Here is a 24,954-nt window from a genome sequence, read left to right as displayed (position 1 = left end):
TACGGCTTAATGCAGGGTACATTCCGAAATGCGCTGCGAGCAGTTGTAGCGAATATTTGAAAAATAAATTATAAAAAATTGAAGAAGAAATAAAAATCGTATGTCAAAATAAAAAGGCGGAATATGATAGAAAAACACTCGCACTGAACACTCAAAATTAAACGAGACTACAGACACTTTGCACAATTTAAATATCACAAACACTGGGCATTTTAATTAAACAATTACTATGAACAATGAACTTTATGGATCACTCCGCGAACTAAGTGCAATACTGTGTTTCAGTTTAACCGTAAAGAAGGATCTGGACTACAAATGCCATTGTCGATGATACTGACTGCCGCTATCGAACCGTCTGATGCTACAAAGCAATCGATTTTACGATTCGATTCTCCTATCCCCACTTTAACAAATTTCTGAACGTTGGATACAGCAACGCGCAGTAGCGCAATCTTGGCGCGAAATTTCAAAAGCGAAATTTAATAATTTTATTTAAATTTATTTGTGTCAATAAGTATATTAATTAGACTAAAACGTATTCTCAAAATTGTTTATTTTCATCAATAATTTATTAACTATTCTCATGACGCGCGGTAAATTCAAATATTTGAAAATCAAATTATAAGAAGTGGGAGAAAAATTAAAAATTGTAAATCAAAATAAAATGACGGCAGAATATGATAGAAATATTTAAAATATTTAAAAAAAAAAAACGCACAAGTGTCTGCACCTTGAAACATAAAATAAATTTCAAATGTTCCCGCTTGTTTAAAAAAATGGTGTCAATAATTCTTAAAAACAAGTGGCAACACACTTCCGGTTTAAGGCAGTACATACCGGCCGGTAAATTACATACATTTAGTATACATATATATATAATGCAGAAACAGCTGAGCAAAGCATAAAGTCTCCCGCCAAAATAACAGTAATCGCATGCAATAAAGCGCGCAATTACATGTGCTGTGCATCATCATCTCCATTTGTAAGCAACCAGCATCGCTAGCTTGTCAAATTCATTTTTCATAAATAATAAAAAACTTTTATTCCACTCACTCCAAATAAATTTGTATCAACCTGCACAAAAATGACGGGAAAAGACAAAAGGGAGAGAATGTTTGTGGTTAAACGAAGTAAGTACTTTTTTATTTTCTGTATAATTTGCATTTAACCCAATCGTTTTTTATTTTTTACTTATCAATTATTTCAATTTATTACAATTACAGTACTTTGATATTTATTATTTTTTTTTTGTTGATTAGATGGAGAAAAAGAGGAGGTTCATTTTGATAAAATCACCACGAGGATTGAAAAATTATGTTACGGCCTAAACATGGATTATGTTGACCCGGTAAGTTGACAAAAACTTCTAATAATTAATTACAATTATCTAATTAAAAATTTATAATTAATATTTTTCTTATTGACCTTAACGCTTAACAATTGGACGTGATAGTAATTATCTATAAATAATAAAATATATTCAAATGAGCAATTGGATATAAATAAATATTTGTTAGATTAATTTATTAATTTATTTTAGCCGGCAATAACATCAAAAGTTATCGATGGTCTTTATATCGGTGTGACGACAGTACAATTAGATAATTTAGCTGCTGAAATAGTTGCTACGATGACAACCAAGCACGCGGATTATGCTATTCTGGCAGCTAGAATTGTCGTTTCTAATCTTCATAAAGAAACTAAAGAAAGTTTTAGTGGTAAGCTAATTAGTTTTATTTAATCAACTGTATTATATTTATTATTATATTCCCTAATTATTTTAATCTACTGAATAGATTGTTTATATAAATTAATTCTTGTAGAAAGAGTTGATATTTATTTTCAATACTTTTTTTATTTTACCCCTACAATAATAATTTTACTTTACATATAAATTAATTAAAAAAATATTTTTTTTCCAGAGGTAATGAATGATTTACACAATGCCCATGATCCAGTGACAAAAGAGCACATTCCAGTAATAAGTAAACACCATAACGATATAATTCAAAAACACAAAGAAGTCCTAGATGCGGCAATTAATTATGATCGTGACTTTGATTACAATTACTTTGGTTTCAAGACACTCGAGCGTAGTTATCTATTAAAAATAAATGATAAAATAGTCGAGCGTCCTCAGCAAATGTTGATGAGAGTCGCTGTGGGAATCCATGAAGAAAATATTGAGAAAGTACTCGAAACCTACGAGTACATGTCACAGAAATATTTCACCCATGCTTCACCAACACTTTTTTCCGCTTGTACCGTAACCCAACAAATGTCCAGGTAATTACAATAATTATTTACTCAATAATAATTATTAAATTTAATTAAAAATGTCATCAAATTTTTAGCTGCTTCCTGCTGACGATGATCGATGACAGCATCGAAGGAATTTACGATACCCTTACAAACTGCGCGGTCATCAGCAAATCTGGTGGTGGAATAGGATTGAGTATTCACTGCATCAGAGCTAAAAACACACCGATAATGAGCACCAATGGCGTATCGAATGGTCTAGTGCCAATGCTACGTGTATTTAATAACGCAGCGCGGCATGTCGAACAAGGTGGTAACAAAAGACCAGGTGCCTTTGCTATTTACATTGAACCCTGGCACTCAGACATCTTCGAAGTACTCGACTTGAAAAAGAATACCGGCAAAGAGGAGTACCGAGCACGTGAACTGTTCTATGGACTATGGATCCCAGATTTATTTATGAAACGTGTAAAAGACAATGGCAAGTGGAGTCTCATGTGTCCGCATGAATCACAGGGACTTTATGATTCATGGGGTGAAAAATTTGAAAAACTCTACACTGATTATGAAGAGAAAGGTCGATATGTCCGTCAAGTAGAGGCGCGTGATCTCTGGATGGCGATTCTAAAATCACAGGTTGAAACTGGGACCCCTTATATGGTTTATAAAGATCACTGTAACCGTAAATCAAATCATCAGCATCTTGGTACCATAAAAAGTAGTAATTTGTGCACTGAAATAATTGAATATTCAAGTCCTGATGAAATAGCCGTTTGTAATTTAGCCTCAATTGCTGTAAATAAATTTGTCGACACAACGACAAATACTTACGACTTTGAAAAATTGAAAGCTGTCACTAAAATAGTGACGAAAAATTTAGACCGTGTTATAGATGTCAATTCATATCCTCTACCTGCTACCGAAAAATCTAACCGTGCTCACCGCCCAATGGGTATTGGAGTCCAAGGTCTTGCTGACGCTTTTCTACTCATGCGTTATCCATTCGAGAGTGAAGAAGCACAGAAATTAAATATACAAATTTTCGAAACTCTTTATTACGGCGCGCTGGAAGCCAGCTGCGAAATGGCGCAAGAAAAAGGTACTTATGAAACCTACGAAGGTTCACCAGTTAGTAAAGGCATACTGCAGTATGACATGTGGGATGTCAAGCCAAGTGATCTGTGGGATTGGTCTGTACTCAAGAACAAAATAGCGCAGCATGGATTAAGAAATTCACTTCTGTTGGCTCCAATGCCCACTGCATCTACTGCCCAAATTTTAGGAAATAATGAATCTATTGAGCCGTACACAAGTAATGCTTATGTTAGACGGGTTTTATCTGGAGAATTCCAGGTTGTCAATCCCCATTTGCTTAAAGATTTAGTCAAACATAATTTATGGAATGATGATATGAGAAATGAAATCATAGCTAATAATGGATCTGTTCAAGAGATCCAAGGAATACCTGATGACTTGAAAAAATTGTACAAAACTGTTTGGGAAATATCTCAGAAGACAGTATTAAAAATGGCTGCTGACAGAGGTGCGTTTATTGATCAATCTCAGTCACTAAATGTCCACATGGCTGAGCCGACAACTGGAAAATTAACTTCGATGCATTTCTACGGATGGGAAATTGGTTTAAAAACAGGAATGTATTATTTACGAACTAAACCGGCTGCCAATGCCCTACAATTTACTGTTGATAAAACGAGGCTGCCTAATTATCGTCCTAATAAATCGTTGAATGACAGTGGCACTGCTGAACAGGAAATGGAAAATAAAATTGAGGAGGAACAGAAAGAAGATGAAGAAGAAGAAGATCCAGTACTGGTTTGTTCACGTGAAAACGGCGACGCGTGTATGGCATGCAGTGGATAATTAATTTTATAATGCGTAATGTGTTTTTTTTCTTTTTTTTTTATTTTTTCATTTAATTGTAATGAATTATTGAATAAGTTCCGTTTATTTTATTAAGTAGTATTAATAAACGTATCGATGTACGCAATATGAAATTCAAAATAAATTAACAGGATTCCATAATTTGTTAGTTTAAATTTTAAGACTTTAAATAAATGTGCAATTTTTTTAAGAAACCAAATTGTGTATTTTTAGCTGCGATTATTGATGGAAAAAATTTATTAAATTTTTCAAGTAATTTCAATTTTTAACAAATGTAGTTCAATATATTTATTTTAAATATTTTATCACCTGATTTAAAATCTTATTGCACCAAATTAAATGTCAATCAGAGCGCTAATGAAGTGCTTTTATACTTCACTCGGAATCAATTGAATTTTTTTACCCGGGACATTTAACAAAACCTATAGATCAAGTTTACATTTCTGGTGTAAGGATGAGAAATAATTTTTAAAGTCTTAATTCTGCAGCCTTCAGGTTTTCCTCCCCTTTCTGGATAAGCCTCGTAATTACTTTTTTTCATAATTAAAATTATGAGTGAAAAACATTCTTCAGTGCTGCTATTGCATAAAACATGCTTCAAATTTATTAATTATAACAACATGTTCGAGAGAATTTTGAATTTTAATATTTCTGTCAACGCATGTATAACAAAATAGATATTTTGACCGATTTCTGAAAAAATTATAATTTTGTAGTTACGAAGTTTACCCAGAAAGGAGACGATTTGTATACTTCCCGAGCAAGGAAGTAAAACATTCAGCAAGATTAAGCTTAATGTAATGAATCAAAATTTGGTCGATATTGTGAACAAGATTTACTCAAAATTATTATTTTCATTATTATAATTGGTCATGGAGTCCAAGTTCTTGCAGCCATCCATTAATACATATTCAAAAAACGTCAGCTCATTGCAAACGAGGCTCTAGGATACGCAGATCCTTCTGAATTATTGGCTTTTGATTTAAATAAAGTGCTAAATATATGCGCATTTTTTAAATTTTATTCGATTTACATTTAATTCACATGAGTTTGAATATGTAGCAGACATCAGACAAATTCAAAATTATTAATAAATAGAGTAAATAATTAATGAAATAAAATTTTTAAATAATGGGCATTTAAAAAATTTAAAAATTAATAAATGCATTTTTTTATAATTATTATTTTTTAAATTATTTACTCTATTTATTTATATAGTTTTAAATTTGTCTGATGTCTGCTACATTCACACTCATTTAATTCACTTATTTCAAATTTTTTTAAATTAACAGCTACATTCACATTCATATATAATCATGAAAATCTAGCTTTAATTTTTATTAAGGCGGTTTTTTAAAACTATTTTCCACATTGTTCGAGAAGGTCCGCCATGACAGCTGATGTATTCATCATCGCTTGACATTTTGTCGGAACATGATATTTTGTAAAATTTATTTAAACAAATGGCTGACTCTTTTTTCGGGTTTGACACATCCGTACCAGTAAGTAAATAATTATTCTTTAATTAATAAATTTATTTTTTCCAATTAATTACATAAATAATCTCAAAACGGTTCATTTATAGGACAATTATCTAGCCCGACACGTTCTAGCTCCGAAATATTTTTCTATTTATTTTTTATTTTCTCATAATCATAAAATAAATAACTCATTAAATTCTCTCTCTATATATATATTTATAGATTTTCATTAGTTATTTTAAAAACTCCATTAATATTTCAAGTGTACATTTATTATTTTTATTATTTAAATATGATAAATTGAGGTCGATGACTTAGTGTCGTTATGATCGACAACTAAGATGCCAGACATAACCTTAGCATATTTTTTAAATTTAAAAAATAATGTATATGTTAATTATTATTATGATATATGTATATTTAATTATTCAATGAATTAATAAATCATTTATTTTAGGGTGGTGGTTTAGATGATGCTATAGAATGTCCGTTAGACGAGGACGATATCATCGAAGAAGATGAGTACGATGCGTTAAATGATGAAACATTCGGTCTAGCTACCGATGATGATTGGGAGAAAAATCATGAGCAATTAGCACAGATTGCTGAGTCGACGAGATTACAAAAACAATTAATCAACAACAAAGTAATTCTTTATTTTTATTTTATTATTTTAAAAGAAATTCAGTAGAATTTACAGGGTGGCTACAAACCGGAAATATCGGGAATTTAATGCAGCCGGGAATTTAATTGCGACAGTTAAAAATTTTTAAATAATAACCTAGTCAAAATTGCGAGATATTGGAAAAAATTCAAAACTTTTGAGTGGCTTTCCGATAAAAACAAAAAAAATCAAACTGGAGTTTTAAGTGTCTAGTTTTCTAATCTGGTCTGGAAACTTTTGTATTATGCACGATGCCGTCTACGGGCTTCAATCATTTTTTTTCGATAATTATGATCGGTTATTGAAAACTCTGAAACCGCGCGTAAAAAAAATTTCAAAATCGGATCAGAGCATGACCATTTCCCTCCGGCCTACAGCCTGATGAAAATCACCAAAATTTTGAATTTTTTTAACATGCTGCAATTTTTGTGACCAGTAAAAAAAAAAAAAAATAAAAACTTTGAATATCTTAATGACGCGAATATAATTTCTGCATCTTTTACATAATTTATTATTTTTATTCTTAATCTTACATAATTTATTTTTACTTATCATTCAGTAAAGTATTATCATATTCAAATATTGAACTTTTTATAATTAATGATCTTAAAGTCAGTAGACAGCTAACAATTCGTATTTTTTTTTCAACAAATAAATTACAAAAAAAATAAATAACTAAAAATATGCGTATGCAAAAAATTAAAAAAACTCTAAGTGCAATTATTTTTCATAATTTATTGTTTTGCAAAAATAAAAAAATTATGAGACGTCGGTTAATTTCAGTATCATAATTATTTTCCCAAGTACAATATATATTTTTAAAAAATCTTTACTCTCGCATATTAAATACGAACCCGAAACTTTTAAAAACATTTATAAGTATTTTTTATTTTTATAATATTTTTTTAGGTGGCATAAAAATTTCAGTAGCTTGAATTAATTATTAATACGAATACATGAAATAAAAATATTTAATTATTGATTTTATAAAAATTTAAATAGACAAATTTAAATTTAAAATTAATGTATGAATATTCATAATTAATAATAAGAACATTAATGAATTTATAGAATGGCATTGACGTGGACATTGAAGGAAGTCTTTCGCATTTGGTATTGGACGAGAAAGATGGCATTGTCCCGCGACCAGGTGTATGGGACAGTCCATCAAATTTGCCAATTGTCCCGCCAAACCCACCTCTCTCCGTGGCCTTGAAAAATGTTTGCACTGTAGAAGAACTAGAACGTGGTTTAATGAGACCACCACCAGGCTTAGTAAAACCTTCAACACCTCAACCAACAAACATAAACACAAACAATATAAATACAACAACGATAAATCAACCGCAGCCCCAACAATTACCAGTACCTAGACCCGGTGGTCAATTTCCACTAGATTATCCAACTATAAATGATCATATATCTGCTAATTTACGTGCTAACATCCTAAATAATATGCCGCCAAGATTTCCACCTGGACTATCAATGCCCGGTCAGCATCCGGTCATCCTGCCACCGAACGTGCGACTGTCAAACGCACAACTGTTGCAAAACACTCGGCCACTCGCTGGGAATCCAGCCGCTGCTGCAGCTGCCGCTGCAGCAGCGAACTTACTAAGATATCCTCTGCCTCCGCATTTAATGATAGCTCACAACAATCAGCGGCAACCAATGCATGGTAATTTTCCAGTTGGTAATTTTCCTCAACCGCCTCGACCCAATTTACCTCCACCCCAATTTATGCGGCCAGAACATCCTCTTATGTCTCCTTTTCCTAATAATCTACCGAATCACCATCAGCACCACCAGCAGCAGCATCTTCATCAACTTCAACATCAGCACCAGCAACATCAACAACAAAACCAACATCAGCAAAATCAACATCAACAGCAGCATCACCATCAACAACAGCAGCAACATCAACTATCCATCAATCAACGGAACCACAACCGATCATCCTATCAAACAAATGATCAATCCTCATCAAACAATCAGCCGTTCTTTAAAAACAACCAGCACTGGAATCAGAACCGTAACAATCAGAGGTACCATCATCATAATAATCATCATGTCAATGGTTACAATGAAAACGGGGAATACGACGAGTACGCAGGTATGATGAGCAATCGTGAGAAGCAATGGCTGACAAATATACAATTGATGCAGCACAATACCAACCAGCCGTACTTTGATGATTATTATTACACAGTATTTTGCGACCGTCAGAATAAGAAAAATAACGAGAACTCGGATAACCATAAGGATAAAAAACAAAATAATAAAAATGGTTACCGCGATAGAGACAACAAGGATCAGTCACAGCACATACTTACTAAAGTTGTTTATACACCAACGCAGTTTGAAAATTCACTGGGTAAATTGCAGTGCGGAAGTGTCACTGCTCCACGGAAAATAATAGACATGGATGTGGTGCCCAACAGCGATCCGCAACAGAACCAACAGGCGCAGCAGAAGGACATGAAGAAGGCGCGGCAAAGATTGTTGGAGATAGAACGTCTGTATACGGTACAGTTGAAGCTTGAAGATGTCAACAATCCGTTGGCTTTATTGGCTGAACAACAAGCTCTGCAGCAGCAACAACAGCAGCAGCAGGAGACGGATCAAGAAACTGAAAGTAAACCGGTTAAAAAAACGGCGGCGGAACTTATAAATATTATGCTTACGTCAATACTGCAGTTGCTAAGGGAGGATAAATTGTCGAGTATTTTGAGCATCAGAAAGGGAAAAACTTTGTTGCTGCGTTTTTTGCCGTTTCTCAGTGTCACTGAGTACACTCAGCAACTTGGGGAATTTTGGGTCGGATTCATTCGCGGTCTTGCTGTTATAAGCCGTCGGGACGCTAATTATCTGGTGCGATTTTTTCCCGAGTTTCATAGATGGATTGAGACGATTGATGATTTTTATATTTTACTACGTTTGGCTAAAGGCTTTTTAGAATCTGTTAATCAGCCGAATAAAAATAACAATAGTTTGGCTTTGGCTGTTACAAATAAGGTACGTTCATTTTTATTTTAATTATCGATATTTAATTTTAAAAATTGGGAGTGAATGTGGATTTTATTTACTTTTTCTTAAAAAAAAAATAGTCGATTTTTTGGAATCGGTCTAATATACAAACTTTTTTAACTGATCACATTTTTCGACAAAATAAAATATATTGTAGTGAAATTCTTTAAAAATTGCGACGAGGCCTTCTACAATTGCTATACTTTTAAAAGCAATATATACCAAAAAAACATAAATATATGATATATGAATTAATCTATTTTCAGTTTGGAGTATCTGTGTTAGCCTCGTTATTAGAAAGAGCCGAAACTTTGTATCCAAATGATGAGGACGGATTGTCTAGTGAATGGTCAACATTTATATTAACACTTGCAGATATTATCGGATCATCGCCACCGAGTGTTGCACCGTGTCAACCGATTCCCGCTAATACACTTAATGAACACTTGCAAAGAATTCGTGGTCTTACAATTGAGAGGTATGCGCCATTAGAATCTTTATTAACAGACGCTAATCCATCTCTATAGACTGATCTTATTAAACCTATGGGTAATTTTTTTTTTTCCTCTTCGCAATATATTTACTTTCTCACTCAAAAATATCATACATTTATTATTATCATTATTTTTTTTTTTATTTTTTATTGATTTATATCAATCGTTCTTCCATCCATGGGATGTAAATAGTAATTGTGATTAAAATTATAACTAAACAATGACTTGGAAATTAAAAAATTGTGACTTGACAACTTAATTTTTTTTTGTTTGTTTGTTTAAAAAAAATCAGAACCTAGAAATTGATATATTAAAATTATAAATATATAAAATTTAAGTACGGAAAAAGTATGATCTTTGAAATATATATATATATATACTAATAATATTTGTCATTTATTACATACATTATATATATATATATATATATATATATATATATATATATATATATATATATATATATATTGTTTCGTTTTACGAAAAAAAAAAAAAAAAACAAAAAAAAAGTAATGCCTTGCGCACACATTATTTCTTATTAATAATTTTATTCATTTATATTTTTCATTGTCGTAAATTATTATTATATATGTAAATATATATAGATATATACATATTTCTTTTTGTTTATATTAATCATTTATTATTATTACTATAAATAAATTGTCTTGAAATTAACAACTTATACATTTATATGAAGATGCTTAAACAGATTAATAATTATATTATAAATTAATACTCCGATATTTAAATTTGAATAAAAAAATTATTTTTAATTATTCAGAGCGCGGATTAAATTAAATTACAAACTATTCGTATCGAATTAGATACCGATATTAAATTAAAAATAATCGAATAATTCGAATATTTGAATTATTCGTCACTTTCATTGTTATTGATTAAATTTTTTCTATGATTTATCACGTAAGTCAAAAGTTTAAAATTTAAAAATTCGAATCTAATATTTGAATTTAGAAAAATAAAAAATTATTCGAATCGCATAATATTTAATTCGCGCGCTTAAAAATTAAAAATATTTTTTTATTTTATGTCTTATACGCTATATTATGTATATTGATCTTGTATATATCGTAAATTAATTATTAATAATTTCATTCATTCATGAGTATTAAATATGAACAAAAAAATGAATAAATTTTCTAAGCATGAATGCATGTAAAAAAGAAAGTAGTTAAAGAATTCTATTTGTTGATTGTTTTTACAAGATCAAAACATGATTTCAATTTAAATAAATAAATATAATTATAAATATTACTGATAATGAAGTTAGTAGACAATTAACAATTTTCGGATTTTTTTTTTCTCCAACAAATCAATTACAAAAAAAGAAACTAAAAAAATGCACATGTTGAAAATTAATAGAACTATGAGTACAATTTTTTTCATTATTTATCGTTTTTAAAAAAATCCAAAAATTATTAGTCGTTTGCTAACTTCAGTGTCATAAATATTTTACTGTAAATTTATTAATTAATACGTTTCCTTTCCATCAATTATCATGAAAAATTATATATATATATATATATATAATATTTACATGTAACTTCAATTCAACAACGATCTCCATGCCATTTAATTAACATTTAAATCTAATAAATGAATATTAATTTTGATTTGTTATAATTAATTATATTAATACAGTACTAAATAATTATCATCTCGAATAATAAAATCTCATTAAATTTTTTAGCATAAAAAAGTATTTAAGAAGACGCAATAAAATTATTATTGCAGATATTTATCGTCATATTTAAATTTTGAATATTTTTTTTTATGATAAAAAAAAATACTTTATTAATTATCTAATAAAATTATTAGATTTAAAAATATTTTAAAATAAAAAAAATACTGTATTAAAATGAAATGAATATGTTTAAACAAAAATACAGTATATATTTTATTTATGAATAGTTTTATATAAATAATAAAATATGAATTTATTGTTCGAGATTTTACATTTGTAATATTGATGTAAAAAAAAAATTAATTATTATTCATTTAATGGCCGCGTTTATTCACTAAAAAAATTTGAATAATTTTTCTAATAAAAAAAATAAAACAAAAATGTAAAAAAAAAAAAAATTATAAAAATCCAAAAAAATTACGGGGAGAGACTTTTAATACTCTGAAGTGTAAATAATTATCAATTGACTTGTTGCATGAAACGAAATATTAACTGTATCATTCATATACAATTATTATAATTAATAAATAAATTAATTAATAGTTAAGAATAAATGATAAATCAATTGATTTTTAAAAATTATTTACATGATAGAAGCCCACGGAGGTTGCGCTATATTCTTCTTAAAAATGTAACCGGGCACATAAATGATTCTTTAAAGCGTAATAATTTATTTAAATAATTAATCGGTTTAATTAATTAACAAATATATTATTAATTAATTAATTAATTAAACTTTTTAAAATATATGTTGATATTATAGCAACTAGTGGTTAAATAGCACGCATAATATCACATTTCCGCGTGTCACAAAAAATAATAAATAATAATGATGATAATAATTAATTGATTATTATTATAATTAATAATTAATAACAACATTCATAATGAATTAAAACCTGCCTTAACTCAACCTATTAGAAATATGTTTAAAAAAAATAGGTCGTTAGGCATTGGCGATTAATTATAATGATATAAATACACATATAAATAATATATTAGTTTAATTAACAAAAAAAAAAAAAAAAAAAAAAAAAAAAAAAAAAATTGATAACTTTTTCACTCAAATTGTTATTATTAATAATAAAAAAATGGTTAACAATAAAAAATAAAACATAAAAAAAAATATCTTGTGTAATAAAAATTAGTTTCAAAAATTTTTCAAATTAATCATTAGTAAATATAAAAGTATGACATAATGACTATTGACTTAAATTTTTTTTTCTTGACTAGAAAATTAAAAAATAAAAATAATTATTGATTTGTAATTTTGTGCAGGTGTTCAAATTTTTATGAAAACTTTTATTGAGCTCATTCCCAAAAAACGATTTTTTAATTTTTCGCTCGTTTATGACTAATTTTGAATTAAGACTTTTTTTTAACTGATATTTTTTTTAGTTCACATGAGAGCTTAAGTACGGACACTAAAAATACTAAATAAATTATTATTTTTATTGTTTAATTTTAAAAAATGAAACTTAACAAAAGTTTCTTATATTGAGTATTTTTAAAAAAATTTTTGGAACTTTTTTTTTTACATGAGATTAGTACGGCAATCGTGAAAGTGCTTTTATTAATAAATATTAATGTAATATTTGATACTCGGCGCAACGCAATGGAGTGACGTTGATTGAGATATTTTATAATTAATATTATTTAAAACAATAGATACTTTAATTTAAAATAAAATATGAAAGAGAAATAAAAAAAAAAAAAGTAACATTTTGTAATTATTGTTGGCTGTCTTACATGAAAAATATATTGAGTTAGAAAGACACGACGGAATAAAATGTAATTAAAAATTTATGAATAATTGATGCTGATTTAAAAATAAATTGATTTAATTTAAAATCCAGATCTATATATTATAATTTTTAAGTATACATTATATATATTTTTGTATAGTTATATTACGATTTATTAAATAACAATTATTGTAATAATAATTATTATTTAAATTAGTTATAGTTTTATATTTTTATTTCAATTTCTCTACAAGTGTATGGCGAAAATTATATATATTTTACATCATTATACTTTTTCCGTACTCAATTATACGACGTATATATGAATGGGTAAAAAAGTGGTTATTATAAAAATTAATAATAATGATAATGATAAATTATAATATTAATAAAATTAAATAAAAAAAAAGAACTAATGTAAATTCTTAAAAAGCTGCCAGTAAATAAATAGCAGTATCGTCGTTTAATTGTGTATGTACAGAATCGATCGAATTTTCAAATCAAACTCGCAAATAAAAACTTTTGCATCATAGATTATATCATTCGATTTATTCTTATTGCATTGTTTTTCCCCTTTATTATTAATGATAAGAGAAATTAATAAATAAATAATTATATTTAAATTGTTATTTATTTTTATTTTTTTAAATAAACAATTCTTTTCACAGGCGAAGCTCGTTATAAGCAATTTTCCCGTATCGGGCTATTGGTTACAAGGTTAAGATTTCCCAATTCTTTTTCACACTCAAATTCCATGTGAAAAACTTTAAATATGTCAATGGTACGAATAAAATTAAAAAAACGTACTGGAAAATCAGGGAATTTTTTAATAATATTTTTGTGGCCAACCTGATTTCGGCATAAATAGATTAATAGATAATTAGAGGTTATGAAGGAGGATATAGAGTCCAATACGTAAATAGATAACGTACGAAAAGTAATTAAAAATAATAGTCGTTTTATTCTTTAATAAGAAATATTTTTTTACCAAAACTGCTTGAATTATGTAAAAAAAATTAATGACTCTGACGTTAGCTGTCGTTTAATAATTTTTTGATTTTTTCAAAGTGATAAATTATAAAAAAAAAATTGCACTGATAGTTTTTTTAATTTTTTACGTGTGCATGTTTTTGGTTTTTTTTTATCTTGTAAACGATTTGTTGAAAAAAAATTTGAAAATTTTTAATTGTCTGCTAACTTCAAACTTTTAAAAAATGAATACAAAATTTTTAAATTTTCTCTAGCATTTAACAAGCAGTGTGAATGTAGCAGACATCAAACAAATTTAAAATTAATAAATAGAGTAAATAATTAATAAAATAAAATCAGTGCTTGTGGTCGAGTGGATAACACTCTTGTCTCCGATTTTTTGATTTTTCTTGAACAATAAATTAAAAAAAAAAAACATTTGAAAAATTAGTACCTATAGTTTTTTTTATTTTCTACAGTGTATATTTTTTTGTAATATTTGTTGTAAAAAAATCCAAAAAATTACTAAGTGTTTGCTAACTTCAGGATCATCATATTTAGCATACAAATATAAAGTTTTTTCATGTAATTAAATATTATTTTTATCTTTAAAAGTAAATAATGATCAAATTTATTCACTGAGTTACATAGGTTTTCATCATTAATGTATGTTTTCGTTATTCTTTCGACATTGTTTTCATTATAATACCACTATATTTAATATTATTCTGAAGATATAGTGATTGGTGCAACATTAATTCTTGGATAATATTGTTTTTAAAAACTGGGTATCGATCATTAAGTTCTGATGCTCGTGATTCAATGAACGCTTTCAACTAAATTAAAAAAAAATACATTATTATATAAATATATATTTCATCAATAGATTAACTGAAATTCATACTTTTTCCCACTGTTTTATCCCTGCGATTAATGTATTTAATCGTAAAATTAGGGACGGAATTATTTCTCTGCTGTCTTCGCTTGAAAATCTGAATCATTGGAATAAGATTTGAAAAAAGAGAAAAAAAAAATAATAATAACCGTGTTTGGATTCAAAGTTTCATTCATTGGAAATAATATTTACCTCCCCTCAAGATCCGTGTAGTTATTAATAAAATAATCCAATAGAAATTCAATGTCGCCTGTAAATTTATTATCAAAAATAAAAGTATCAACAAATTCTATAATTTTTTTTGGAAAAATTATTGCGTAAGTTGATAGAGCCCTGGCAAAATGATTTTTGATAATTGTATAATTTTTTATACAGTGTAAGTACATAAATTTATCTGAGGGGTTACGTCGTAATAATGGAAACTCTGAAGAAAAAAAATAATCAACTTGTTTTTCATTGAAATCTCTGATTGCAATACACAGCGACCAAGAATAAAAATATTCATCTAGATGTCTGAAAAAAATATGATCACAAGTTATGATATGACGTCATATATAATGTAAGGATGTATTCTACCAAAGGTACCACGTACACATAAAAAAAAGATTTGGTGCAAGAAAAATTTTTCATTGTGAAATAAAAATAAAAATTTTCTGAGAATTTCTAACCTATAAAAAGGTAAAAATTCAAATTTTTCCTTTTTTTAATTCTTAAAAACTTAAACGGGAGCTATGGGGGAGTATAAGAAATTTAAAAACTTTTATTATTTTTTTTTTTATGATTCTTTTAGAGAAAAATACAGTGGAAAATTTTTCAAAATTATGGAAGCTTGACAGTGAAAAAAAAATTACTTTTTTTACACCATTATGCTCCGGTATTTCCTAGGTATTTATAACTTTCAAATGCAACTTACCGTTTTTCTGTCGAATTACTAATTAGTTCATTATAAATTCTGTTAGCTAGTGATTTACATTTTTCGTAATTAATCGGACAGTATAATCGTAAAAACTGTAATCTTAAATACGCCGTGTAGTAAAAATATTCATTATTCTCGTATTCATTATTAAGGTAACTGATTATCGGACTCAAAATGTTGTTTATATAACTGTTGATTATTTTTCTGTCAATCGTCATTATTTTTGAAACAGTATTCAAAGGTCCGACAGCTTTCATCAAAGGTATAATATCCCGTTCTCGTCTGAGGTACCATAGTAAGTTGATTAGTTTTTCTAAATCATTATTATTGTTATAAATCTCTTCAATCTCACTGATAACAACTCCGCGATTTATTGGATTTATTTTATCATAGTTATCTGAGTTGAGATAATCGATTATACGTTTCCAATTTTCGCTGTCGTAATTTACTCTATAGTGGCCTATAACCATAACAGATAAAATTATCAGTTTATTTTCTGTTACATTTTATACAATAGTCAAAATTATAATCCCGTGTTAAAAAATTTTTTTTAAAAAAGATTCCAAAAAAGTTTGATGTATAAAGCTTTTAAATTAGAAACGGATTAGAACTTCGTTAAAATTTTTTTGAAAAAAGCTTCGAATAAAAAATATTTTAATACATTTTCTTTTCCATTAAAGAGATTTCAAATAATTGAGTTTTCAACTTTTTCTGAACGAGGGAAAAATTTAGTAAAAATACATGATTCAAAAAAGTTTTCATTTGACTCAAAATTGGCTGAATTATAGTTCGAAATGAACTATATTCTTTATTTCTAAAATCCTAAAAATTCAAAAAAAATTCTAATCTGTCTCAAATTTAGAAGCTCTTCATATCGAACTTTTTTTGAATTTTATTTTACACAAATTTACCAAATTGTTGAACATTAAAAATGATCCAGTCATCGGATTTAAGTTCCGTCAAAAATACAGTCGTTTCTTTATCGGTTATCCAAAATAAAGAATCTTGTAATGGCAACTTAGGATTTGATTTTATAGCATAATTTAATGGAATAATCCAAGTAGAATTGTCAAAGTTCTTTAAAACATTTTTTTGAGTAATTCTTAGGAAACCTGTGTCATAGTTTCTTGTAATATTGATAATAGGATAACCCGGCTGTTGTACCCAACAATCAATTATGTTTTTTATATTTCTTGGACTGTTTTTGAACCTATTATTATAAGCATGTTGTAAGCTGTTCCACAAATCATCCAAAGTAGCTGTTTTAAATAAACTGAAAACCAAGAATATATAAATATATTTTTCAAATAATTATATTAACATATATAACATATATTATTCAATTTATATACTGTTCAAAAATTTCTCTTTATTTGAAGAAAATAATCGTCTGAAGAATTGTCGGACAGTTGATGTCAATTGACTATCAAAAAATTGACCAGAAAATTATTGACATCGTCAGTCAATTTCTCATGATATGCCCGATCAAAAAAATGACGATTATTTTGAATCACTATTATAGATTTATTAAATTTAATTATTAATGTAGTAATTAATATAAATTGGAATTTACTTATTTTTAAGATAATTTTGTAATCCAGTTTGATAAACCTCTGAAGTAGTAACAGTGTGTTCTAGCATTAGCATTAATGTAATTCCTTTTATGTATAAATATTTTTTTGAATTTTGACTTATGTATGATTGGTCACCAGCAGATATCTCTGACATTGGAGGTAATGATTTAAACTCTAGATCAAAATGATAGTCGAAAATTTCCATAACTTGCATTTCCATTCTGCGTAATTTTTGATACATCTGATATTACAAAAAAATTATTGACAATAATTGAAGTATTCGTTTAATTTTATTTTTATTTTCGCACTAGATATATACAAACTATTATTATGTGCGGAAAATTCAATGAAAAATGTTATCGCAAACAATGAAAGCATGATAAAAATTACTCTCCATTTTTTGGGACTTGATATTTTTGCACACCTCAAGCTGAGATTGCACACCTCAAGCTGAGATTGCTTTATGATCGCTCTGAATTTTTTTTTCATATGTACAATTACCTGATCATTTATTTTAGCAGCAGTATTATGACCAATAGCCAAAAATAACCATAAATAATTGAAATCAATAGGAGTAACTATTTCTGTAAACCATTGAAGAGTCAATGCCGTAGTAACTTTCAGGTCCTGAAACTCTTTGTTTTGATAGAGAACAAGCGGAGATAATGGTTTCGAAGATATTCCGTGTAATCTGTACCAAAAAAATCAAATCCTTATACTCGATATTCAAAATTTTAGTCTAGACTACAAATTAATTTTTAAAAGAAATATGAGAATTATATTCCTCATAAAAAATCAAAAAATTTTTTGGTAATCATTAGATAATTAGATAATAATAATTATCATTTTTTGAAACTTAATTTTGAAAAATAAATAATTACTTGTTCTTGTAGAATATAAGACCCAAATTATTTATGCATCCATCTTCTTTTCCTGTCATAATTACTGAATCTATTTTTGGTAACGGATAAGAAATTCCCGTGTAATTATTTAACAAGGATAGAATTAATTTTAAACTGTGTACGTAATTTCCAAAAAATGTTGTATTATTTTCAATTGAATAAACTGCAACATTGTTAATAAAATTGCGCGTTACAGGGTAATTTGTAATTGCAACGCCAATTGAATGCGGTGATAATCGGGGGGTTTTATTGAAACAAGTGACAATGTTTTTGTCCTCGGTGACATAATTATTTTTAACCGGCATATTTGATAGTGCAGTTAAATTTTTGGGATGTTTAAGTGAAATTTCAAATTCAGCTTTGTAAATAGGCTCATCCCAACACGGGAATAAATTACGGGCCTTGATTAATCGCAGATTCTTAGTACCCATAACAATGTATCTAAAAAAAAAGTTGTTATTTTGTAAGTACTTTTAAATCAAATTATAAAATTATGTGATGTTTAGAGCTTGAAACCAAAAGGTAACGATTACAGTTTATTTTTCCTAATATAATTTTTTTTTTTTCTATGAACTATACAAAATAGTTTTTTCTGTGATTCGACCTTTTAACATTAACAAAAAAAATTGTTCATTAGCAAATAAAATGTCTTGATAAAAATATAAATTCCAGAGAAATGAATTTTTGTATTTCAGATTCAATCAAAAATTTTTTTTGTTATCTATGGGAATATTAAAATGTTACCTTTCATTTTTAAACTCTTAAAATATTTATAAGTAATAAAAATAAATACGTGGGAGTAGATGATTTATTGTAATTCATAACTCGGAACAATCCAGTTTCTTGTGAATAATTATAATAATTCCACCGTAATTTTAAACTATAATTGCCTACTGGAAGTAAATTCTCCATTTCAACTGAATAAAATTCACTAATTGGGTACCACCATTGCTCGATCACATTGTGAATCGTTCCATTTTTATCGTCGATTATTTCAGTGAATTCTTTGTCAATTAAAATATTTCTAGATTTATGAAAACTTACATATTTTGTAGATTTGAGCACTTGAAATTTTATTGAACTATTGCCGACAAATGAATTTATTCCGTCGTAATTATATGGATTTAGTTGTATTGAATAAAAATGTGGGATCGTATTTTCAGAGAGAAAATTAATTTTTTCCGATTTTGAAAATTTTATATGAGAAAAATATAATAAAAAAAAATTCAGTAATAAATATATAGACATGATTTAATCTTGTTGTCAAGAAATAGTATAAAATATCAAAATACACGTAAGTACTGAACTTGCCTATTAGATTTTTTTTACCGGCCTTATCGGTCTATAATTGTTTTTATCAAAATGATGTGAGATGTTTTTATAGCCAGTATCACGATATTGCTTTTTTTCAATTACGATTATTTTTAAAATTATTGTGTAATTTCGCTAATTGAATCTTGCAATTGTTTTTACGCATGTAGCCAAACTTTATTTTTTCCTTTAAAATTTTAACATTTAATTGTATAATATATGATGATGGAATCCTTTTTCTCGTGGTCTTGTGTAAAACATGATTCAATTTTTCAATTTTGAGCGAAAGAAGTCCGGCCTTCGACTTAAAATAGTCAATTATATACTACATCATTATTTATTTATTTTTTTTAAAAATTAATTTAGACGTCATAAAATTTTAATTTTAAAAAATGGTCTATTATGGATTGACAATTTAAATTTATATAATATTGTAGTCTGGGCTTGATTTAAGGAGGTATTTAAAATAAAGCCGATTGACAGATGGTCATACTATTTTACGATGGTTTTTTTTCTGAGTAGTATTAATTTAAATCTCTTTTGTGGTGAATTTTATTTCGAGGGAATTTAATAAATAGAATATTATCTCCGCATTCACTCCTCATTTACTCGGAAAATTATTTAGAGTTAAATATTCCCTGATAGCCAGACAGGCTGTATAATTTCTGATTAAATTAGCGCTGATCACTCATACCTCTGGAAAGTCGCACATTCTCTGTACGTTTCAATTATCCAGTTATTTTGATTTCTTCAATGCGCTTTTTTTGTATGTTTACTGATAAACTAATTAAAATATTTTTTTTTTTTTTAAATAAATTTATTGATATTTTTCTGATGAACTGAAATTAAATTTCGGTTGATATTTTAGGAGTCAGATATTTAAATACGTCATTGAATATCACTAATTTCGACAACTGCCATATCATGCTGGTAAAAGCACCAGTTCTCGTCCGATCACTGAAGTTAAGCAGCATTGAGCATGGTTAGTACTTGGATGGGTGACCGCTTGGGAACACCATGTGCAGTTATCACTTCTTTTTTTATTTTTTTACAGAAATAATTTTATCAAATTTCAGTTTAAGTTCAATCAAAAAATCGAAAATTACACATTTAAAGAGGAAAGCAGGACATTTCAACCCGCGTGTCATTGCCTACCCTTCCGAAGGTGAAATCAGACGGATGTCTACCTTCCCCGGTTATGGTGTATACAATTTTTTATCAGATCTGTACCTGAAAATTTAAATTTTTACAATTTTTTATCATTAGTTTTTTTATTTTTAATATCAGTAAGAAATCAGTACTCAGGTTAAAAAATTTTTTTTGGCCACCTGGTCATAGAAAGTTGAAAAAATTTGAAAAAAAAAATTAGTTGCAAATGCAAAAATAATTAGTAAGGATAAAATAAATAACAGCAGTAACATAAAACAATATTGAATTATATTTTTATTTTAATAACATTTATTTTTTTTTCAATTGAGGTACTCGTCCGTCGTTTATTTTTTCACGTGTTCCATCACGTTTCTCACATATAATTTAGACATGTTTATGGTACTTATAAATTAAAATACCACTAATTTTATTAAATATCTCCTCAACACTATAAATATTATTGGTTTACATTAAATTTTGAAATTCAAACATTTTTAAATACATTAATTCGCTTTATTTAGACATAAGTATTCTACTGCCCACTTTTTAATTTACAATTGTGCTTTTATCGCTAAGTTTCAGTATTCACATAACGTAATTAAATTTAAAAAACAATGATAAATTAATTAACATGAAATTTTAATATTATTTAATTTGTTAATTAAAACCCTTTTTGTTTCAATGAGCATTTGTTTTTGTTTTACAAGTTAAGTGTGCAGTGCGCGTCTCTACAGACATTTCTGATTGTGCGTGTATTATTAGAGTGCTAATTAGCACGTACACTCTTAACAACAGAAATAAATTTCATATATTTTATTAGCTTATCTCTTATGACTTTACTTTTATTTTTATTTTTTTTCCTCTAATTTATTAATTAAAATTTTTTTTTTCGTTTCTTATTATTATGAATTGCACGCCTGCAATTATTCAGCATAACAAAAAATATTTATAATTTAATTAAAATTATTATCATCGTATGTACTAATAAATATATATATATATATATTTTATATTTATTTATTTTATTACCATCCACTGCAATGTATGAATGTATAATTCCAATCGTTGCCTCTTTGTTCTTTTATTTATTTTTTTAAATTATTTAATGTCATACAATATGAGGATTCTTTGAGGAGTTTTTTTATTTTAAATTTTATGAAAAATCAATCACGGCAGTGAGTAAAAGATTGACAAGATTCAAATTATTTAAATCAATCAAAATGGTAGTTTTACATCAAGTGCGATTGTGTATAAGACGTGAGAATGACGGCATTCTACGGTAAAATACCGTGATTTATGGTTATATACCGCAATTTACGGTTAATATGGTATTTTGCGACAAAGGTATGGTATTTGTACCGTAAAATTGCAGTAAGAGAACGGAAATTTACCGTAAAGTGAAGTATTGCACTGTAAAAACTGTGAAAGTACACAAACATAGGTTCTTACGGTGAAAATACCGCATATTAGTATAAATTGCCATAAATTACTGCAAATGTATTATACAAATACTGCATTTCACGCTAAGTTATGATAAAATTCGGTAAATAACCGTAATTTGGATCCGCCAGGGTTGTGACGAGCTGGACCCTGATAACCAAGTTAGCTGCAAAAGTTGGCATTTCCATAAGTTGACAGCAACTTTCCGAAAAACTTGTCGACATTTTTCAGGTCATATGTTGCCTACAAGTTTCTCAGAAAGTTGACGACAGGTTGTGGCAGTAGATTGACGCCAAGTTGCTGGGAAACTTGTAGTCAACAGTTACACGAGCTGCAAGTTGTTGACAACTTTTCGTCAAGTTGGTCGCAACTCATGTACACCAACTTTCTGATGAGAAACTCTGGCTATCAGGGAAGACGAGTTTGTTAACACAACGAGCGTCTTATACGGAATTGTACTCGATATATACATTAGTTTTTGTAAGAAATACTCGAAAAGTACGCCGATGAGTGTCTATTGGCAGCAGGTAATAAAGGACGCTTGTAATATGATGAAAAATTTAGTCACGAGATGACTCGATGAGTTACTTCGATATTTTTCGCACGCTAGCGATAGTGCATGCAACTAAAAAATATTTTTTGCACGGCTGGCGTTATAATTTGAATGATCAAGTACAGTCGGGTTCCATTAACTTAGAACTTCTTCTCAATCTTGACCTCCACTACGAGCTACGCTGTCTCCCACCTGATGCTATACATTTTTACGTGTCTGTATATATTTATCTATTCATCATTCATGAAATGTAAGAGCGCATGCGTATAGTCAACTTTTTCAAGGAGAAAGGGCATTTTATAAGTCGGAATTTACAGGAAATTTTCACTCCTACCGTAGACTGTCTGAGTAAATGGAATTCGACTAATCTTTATGACCCACTGTTTTATATATAATTTTTTTAGCTGCCGACTGCGGGCGTTTAATGGCGTACGTTTCTAGTATATGTTACAAAAATTTTATTTTAATTATCATACACATGGTTTTAAAAAATTGTTTTTCTTTTTAAGATTTTATTTATAATTAGTATTTATTAAATAACGGAACGGATAATACCTAAATGTTTTTATTTTCTGGCAGGTTGTAACACATTTATTATTTGGCACGTAAGATATTTGTTTATAAATGAACATATGTCATGATTAAAAATAAGTATTTTACATACAGTTGATCTGGTCGAATAAAAATATATATCTAATCAGATATAATTTTATCTGGTCAGATCTAGCCATATGTCGTCAGCTCTAATCTTTTTTCATGGGTCATAGTTAGGCATGGCTTGAATAGTTAAAGTTTTTTTTTATTCACATAATTAGTAGAAGGTTTAGAATCCGAAAATACTCAATTTCGTGGTACAAATAAAGCTGGAGTATTTTTTTAAGGATTCAGATTTTTTCAACAGCGCAAGTTACTCAGGTTGACTGTAGATGTCAGTAAGGGTGCATTAAAAAAAACTAATCCCGAAAATTTTCCAAAAACGTTCACTATCGTGTCAAAATTAGAGCTAATGAACTTGGAGTTTAAAATTTTAAACTACTTCAGACTCGTTAAGAGTCAAAAAGTCGAAATAATAAATTATACCACGATTTTACTTGAACATACCTTGACATTTGTATAAAAATTTTTAATTTAGTATGTTTTCGCAACGGTAATTTTAAGATTTCTAGTTATTTTTTATATAAGTTTTAAAAATAAATAATTTTCAAAGAAGTATTCTTCCAATTTTTGATTGTCTGCTAAGAAAATTAAAAATTTTCAAAAATTCGGGAACATCTTTTCACCCGACTTTCAAAACTCGAATTTTTCTATTGTGAAAGGTCTTAACGAAGTTCTAAATTTTTTCTGATTTGAATATTTACGATAGCTAACGTTTTTGGATTAATAATCAAGTTCTTTTAAATGGGGCTTCAATAAAAAAATTTTTTTCCCCACATTTTGAAACTTAAGTTTTAGGAAAAAAATAAATTTAAAAATAAAAAGTCTGTAGACTAATTTTTAAATGAAGATTTTCTTAAAGTTTAGTTCGAAGAGTTAAGAGAATTATATATCTATATATAACTAATCTGATTGTTATTAATTCTTTATAATTATGAGCAGAATTAAGTATTTTAATTAAAACTACAATAGTGTGAAAAATTAATAATAAAATTGTGTGCAAGATAAACAGTTATTTTTAATTATGTCAATTATTATTACTATTATTATTATTATTATTATTATTAGGTTATTTTCAAAATATCTTTTACTAATTTTGCTTTTGCATAAATATATACAAGCATCCATTTATATCATATATATTTTTGTTTTTTATATTTATTTATTCATTCATTTATTTATTTATTTGTAGCACCGATTTCTATAGCAATAAAAATATAAGTCCACATATAAAGGAAGAAAGAGAAAGAATGGAGATAATTAACATTCGATCGATATTGATTTAATTATTTAATATCAATGAAATTTAATTAG

General features: G+C 27.7%; 3 protein-coding genes and 1 non-coding gene across 4 annotated transcripts; 3 read left to right on the top strand and 1 right to left on the bottom strand.

Moving 5' to 3' along the window:
• Window positions 1-890: 890 nt before the first annotated feature.
• On the top strand, window positions 891-4,434 carry LOC103573895 (ribonucleoside-diphosphate reductase large subunit). Its single transcript, XM_008553155.3, has 5 exons — window positions 891-1,130; window positions 1,260-1,348; window positions 1,541-1,718; window positions 1,923-2,286; window positions 2,355-4,434. The coding sequence occupies exons 1-5, from the start codon at window positions 1,085-1,087 to the stop codon at window positions 4,138-4,140; spliced, it is 2,463 nt and encodes an 820-aa protein (XP_008551377.1). The 5' UTR covers window positions 891-1,084; the 3' UTR covers window positions 4,141-4,434.
• Window positions 4,435-5,497: 1,063 nt separating this feature from the next.
• Window positions 5,498-10,178, top strand: LOC103573887 (protein PAT1 homolog 1). Its single transcript, XM_008553148.2, has 4 exons — window positions 5,498-5,663; window positions 6,100-6,288; window positions 7,378-9,321; window positions 9,600-10,178. The coding sequence occupies exons 1-4, from the start codon at window positions 5,625-5,627 to the stop codon at window positions 9,858-9,860; spliced, it is 2,433 nt and encodes an 810-aa protein (XP_008551370.1). The 5' UTR covers window positions 5,498-5,624; the 3' UTR covers window positions 9,861-10,178.
• Window positions 10,179-14,900: 4,722 nt separating this feature from the next.
• On the bottom strand, window positions 14,901-19,445 carry LOC103574152 (thyrotropin-releasing hormone-degrading ectoenzyme-like). Its single transcript, XM_008553541.3, has 10 exons — window positions 19,327-19,445; window positions 18,721-18,974; window positions 18,513-18,582; window positions 18,133-18,322; window positions 17,631-17,872; window positions 16,969-17,330; window positions 16,055-16,517; window positions 15,334-15,654; window positions 15,151-15,238; window positions 14,901-15,082 (listed from the first exon to the last, which is right to left on the bottom strand). Exons 1-10 carry the CDS (start codon window positions 19,443-19,445, stop codon window positions 14,924-14,926), a joined length of 2,268 nt encoding a protein of 755 aa, XP_008551763.3. The 3' UTR covers window positions 14,901-14,923.
• A 1,308-nt stretch (window positions 19,446-20,753) lies between these two features.
• Window positions 20,754-20,875, top strand: LOC128668157 (5S ribosomal RNA). Its single transcript, XR_008403923.1, has one exon. It is a non-coding gene; the product is annotated as a 5S ribosomal RNA (ribosomal RNA).
• The last annotated feature ends 4,079 nt before the right edge of the window (window positions 20,876-24,954 follow it).

This window comes from Microplitis demolitor, chromosome 6 (assembly GCF_026212275.2).
Source record: "Microplitis demolitor isolate Queensland-Clemson2020A chromosome 6, iyMicDemo2.1a, whole genome shotgun sequence".
Lineage (NCBI taxonomy): Eukaryota > Metazoa > Arthropoda > Insecta > Hymenoptera > Braconidae > Microplitis > Microplitis demolitor.
Note: the sequence above shows the minus strand (reverse complement) of the source record. Positions and strands in the feature narration are given on the sequence as shown.